This window comes from Echinops telfairi, unplaced genomic scaffold (genome assembly GCF_000313985.2).
Source record: "Echinops telfairi isolate 266 unplaced genomic scaffold, ASM31398v2 ScPeMD7_7424;HRSCAF=8462, whole genome shotgun sequence".
NCBI classification, from domain to species: domain Eukaryota; kingdom Metazoa; phylum Chordata; class Mammalia; order Afrosoricida; family Tenrecidae; genus Echinops; species Echinops telfairi.
In genome coordinates this window covers 22,207,432-22,212,125 of record NW_022111324.1, presented here as the reverse complement: position 1 = coordinate 22,212,125, position 4,694 = coordinate 22,207,432, and the positions used below count along the sequence as shown (strand labels likewise).

Below are 4,694 nucleotides of genomic sequence, written 5' to 3'. Positions count from 1 at the left end.
TCAAATTTGGATGGGAAATTTAGTAAGATGACTCCTTTGCAGTCACATAATTTTTTGATTTGGGATGCACTTGCTACCAGTAATTCTTCCTCCTTCTCATTAGTTTTTATGTTCTGTAAAGTAGAAAATTATATAACCAAGATTCTTAACCCAAAGTAATTAAATAAGTTCTGAAATGGATGTGAAAGACAATCTAATAAGCTTATGCACATGAATTTTATAAGATCTAACTTACTTTGACCTGTGATCAAGGGAGCTGAGGTTTCTAATAACTAAACTCTGAAAAAGTTTGAAGAATTCGTATTACAAAAAATGGAAAATGATGGCAAATAAGAAGCCATAAATGAGCAACGTTTTAAGGGATAACTATACACAAAGGAAAAATCAAAACAAAAAAAAAATCCTAACTCATTAATAAGAACAAAAAACTCAGGCCTGACAGATATTTTGTCATTAGATTTGAGAGTTGCATGCCTGATTCCTTGCTAGAGCCCAGAATGTGATATAGGCATATCAACAAGAATAAATCACTTCACAATTTAAACGACTTACCGGCAAGCACAAGGGTAACATTCAATACAATGAATATTCCACAAAATAGGCCAACTCTAAAAGTAGTCCATGCTGGGGCAGGCTGTGGACAGAAAAACAGCATTTCAGGACAGTGCAAAAATATTGATAAGATTAGCACATACTGTAGTAAATTAATACAATGAGACTAAATTAAAAGCCTATGGTGAAAATAACAATACTGTATGATGTAAAATCTTATAAATCTGAACCATAGAATCGTCACACTAAAATACTAGAAATATAGTTGGCAGTTAAATTATTTCACAAAAGCCTAATGCATCACTTAATAAACACTACAATCCTTGGCATCAAAATACATATACACTGACTATTACAGGAGAGATTAAACATGTAATTTTTTAAGATACAAATTTATATTTATGGCTTTATATACAGCTCTAACTTTTATAATAAATATAACACATTTAGAGTTTATATATTTGGTACTATGAATAATATATAGAGATAATGGCAAAAATAAGAATACCCATTTTTTTACAGTTTTCATTATACCAAGGTAATTTAAAGTCAAATTTTCAAGACAGAGAGTCTCAAGAATCTTCAAGTGAAGTGTGTGCGTTAAAAATTTTTTTGAATTAAAATTTTATATTTACAAAGTAATAGAAATGGCTATTCTATAAAATAAACAATATAAATTCCTGGTATTTTACAAGAAAATGACTGAGAAAAACTGAGAAATAATCTTTCAGCTGTAAATATTTGTTATCTTGTGAAAATCTGGTGATGTTAGAGGTGACATGACTTCTAACACATTTTAAATATAGCCTAAAAACCTTCAAAGCAAAAATGCACTGAGACTATCTCTAACTTAAATTAGTAACAGACATCTATAGTTAGTAGTCCTAGGTTGGGCACACTCAGCAGAAAAGACAACAATTTGCATAAATTAAAAAATTAACTTTACTTTGAAAACTTGTGCAAGGTATTATATATACAAAATAATGTATGTATTTGGGTTGTTATAAAAATGAGTAACAAAGTGAAGAACCTACACCTATCACCCGTCTTTGGAAACAAAATGGTACCATTACTCCTGAAGACCCCTCCTTAATACAATGCTACAATACTCTCCTTATCAGAGATAACTATTTCCATATTTCCTCCAGGTTTTCATGCATTTGTAAACATCTTAATGAAAAAAAAAACTTTTTCTTTTGTTAACAGTTTTATTGATATAAATTTGACATGTAAGAAACTGCACATATTTTGAATACACAGTGTAAGTTTGATATATGGAAATGCCTGGGAAAGAATCCTTGGGGCACAATGGTTAAGATTCAGCTGCCAATCAAAAGGTTGGTTATTTGAACCCAGTCAGTAGCCTTGTGGGAGAAAGACCATAGTTAGAAACCACCTGGGCAGTTCTACCCTGATGCATGGATCGACTGCAATCCAGTCAATAAATGACTTGACAGCACCCCATAACAAAGACCTGTGAAGTCATCGCTATAATCAAGAGAGAGTGCACCACCATCAGCCCCAAGTTTCCTCTCACCCTTTTTTTGGGTAAAACTTCCCTGCTCTAGACTAGGCAACAGCTGGTCTGTTTTTGTCACTTTTTCTAGCAAACTAATGAGATAATACTGTTATCTTAATTAGACAGTAGTTAATATTCCACTGCAGATCAGGTTGGTAGGTGTCTCAGTTGTTTCTACTTTGGACTATTTTGATTACAGTTCTATAAGTATTTGTATCCACTGCCTTCAAGTTGATTCTAACTCAGACGGACCCTGTAGGACAGAGTAGGGTTTCTCTACAGGGCTTCTGAGGCAGTAAATATCTTTACAGAAACAGATTGCCTCACCATTCTTCCTTGGAACAGCTAATGGTTTTGAACTGCCAACCTCTGGGTTAGCAGCAAAGCACTCATTGAGTCACCAGGCCTCCTGAAACATTTATATACAAGTTTTATATAAACATATGCTTTCATTTGTCTTCGGTAAATATGTAGGAGTGGAATGGCTAGATCATATGGTAAGCCTGTGTTTACTTTTTTAGGAAGCTGTCAAACTGTTTTCCAACGTAGCCGTACCATTTTACATTTCTAACAGCAGTGTATGCGATATGCGAGTTGCTGTTTCTCCAACATTTAGTTTAGCCAATCTTTCTCATTTCAGTCATTCTAACAGGCATGTGTTAGCACACTGTGGCTTTAATTTGCATTTCCCTACTTACTAATGATGTTGAGAATCTTCCCCTAAGCTTATTTTCCATTCACATATTTTCTTTTTTAAATTGTGGTAAATATGTAACAAAACTTTTGCCATCTCAACATCCAGTAACATTACATTCATGTTATTTAAGTATCACTCATATCCCCAATTTTTGGTGCCCTTAAACCCAGTGTCCCCTAAACATCGAGTCCTCCTTTTCCCTCTCCTCCACCTACTCATATTAACTACTAATAAATGTTGGTCTCTCTACACTCGCCCATTCAGAATATTTCACATGAATTGGGACTGCTCTAAAATAATCAGGCAGTGTCAATCCTCCAATTTAGTTCTTCCAGAGTTGTTTTTGCTCCTCTGGTTGCTTTACATTTCCATATTAATTTGAAAAACAGCTTACCAATTTTTATTTTTAAAATGCTTACTCAGATTTTGAATAGGATTGTGTTGCATCTGTAAATAAATTTAACGAGAAATGATATATTAAAATGATGACTTTTCTAATCTGTGAACATAGTGTCTCTCTCATTTTTTCAAGTCTTTCTTTCAGCAAGATTTTTATTTTTCAAAATTATCCATGAGTATCTGATGGTGTTGAAAAGAGCCTTTAAAATTTTTCCTAGTGTTCTTGTTAGAATATAGAAATTGTTTCCCCTCCCCAACTGTTGTTGAACATACACTAATCTCTCACTGACTGACACAGCTACATTCTATTGCTATGTGATATCAATGTTATGTAAGAGTTGGGTCCATATTCTGTCTTCAGTGTTGGTACATACCAACTTTCTTGAGTTATTCACCACTCAATGGGCAACCCTTGTGTCTTGGGATGTGTATGGTGCTGCAAAACCCCCCACCCCACTTTTTTCTACCATGATTTCCTTGCCATCACAGAACCCACTAGGACAAGGGTCCTCAAACTAGGGCCCGGGGGCCACATGCGGGCCGCCAAGGACATTTATCTGGCCCGCAGGTGTTTTTGCCTCGTTTTGTTTTTTACTTCAAAATAAGATATGTGCATAGGAATTTGCTCATAGTTTTTTTTTTTAAACTATAGTCCGGTCCTCCAACGGGTCTGAGGGACAGTGAACTGGCCCCCAGTTTAAAAAGTTTGAGGACCCCTGCCCTAGGGTTTCAGGGTGGTGGTGGTTGGGTGTTATCAGCCACTTGCCTGAGCAGGCACCTTTCTCATCATCTGTGCACCCAGCCCCAGAGCCCAGCAGAGATCCCTTCCTTCGTCAGCCATTTCCACTTTGCCTCCCAACATCCTTAGCATCTTTTATTCAACCTTGCAAAATTCACTCATTAGTTACAGTATGTAAGATTCCATATAATTTCTACATATATCACGTCACTGGTAAAAACAACAACAAAAAACCCAACCCCCCAAACAAACCAGTTGTATTTCTTCCTTCAATTTAGATGTCTTTTATAATTCTTTTGGTTACCTTACTGCACTAGAATTTCCAGTGCGATTAAATAGAAGTGTGAGCATGAACGTATTTTTGCTCCCAGTCTTCCGGGGGAAAGCACTCAGTGCCATATCATAAAATAAGAGACAAGTTCTAGGTTTGTCCATAGATGGCTTTTATTAGACTTGGTGATAGCAATTTCTAATACATTTTGGTCAGAGACCATATGCACTTTGTATGATTTAAGTTCTTTTAAATGTATTGAGATTTGTTTTACGGCCTTCAAGATATCACTTAAAAAACACTGTTTTGGGTAAACACTGTTACAGATATCATAGAATACCGTATATACTCGTGTATAAGCCAAGTTTTCAGCACATTTTTAATTTTTATTTTTAATTAAAAAAATTTTTATTAGTAATTTTTTATAGTTCATGTTAACTTTATTATTATTTTTTAAATCATTTTATTAGGGGCTCATACAACTCTTATCACAATCCATACACACATCAATTGTGTA

General features: G+C 34.8%; 1 protein-coding gene across 1 annotated transcript in view; it reads right to left on the bottom strand.

Moving 5' to 3' along the window:
• XPR1 (xenotropic and polytropic retrovirus receptor 1) overlaps nucleotides 1-4,694 on the bottom strand; it is a 183,754-nt gene that overhangs the window by 63,636 nt on the left and 115,424 nt on the right. The window contains exons 6-7 of the mRNA XM_045297982.1: nucleotides 4,216-4,219; nucleotides 553-634 (exon numbers count right to left, since the gene is read on the bottom strand). Coding sequence (XP_045153917.1) covers nucleotides 553-634; nucleotides 4,216-4,219 — 86 coding nt within the window. The remainder of the gene's footprint in view (nucleotides 1-552; nucleotides 635-4,215; nucleotides 4,220-4,694) is intronic.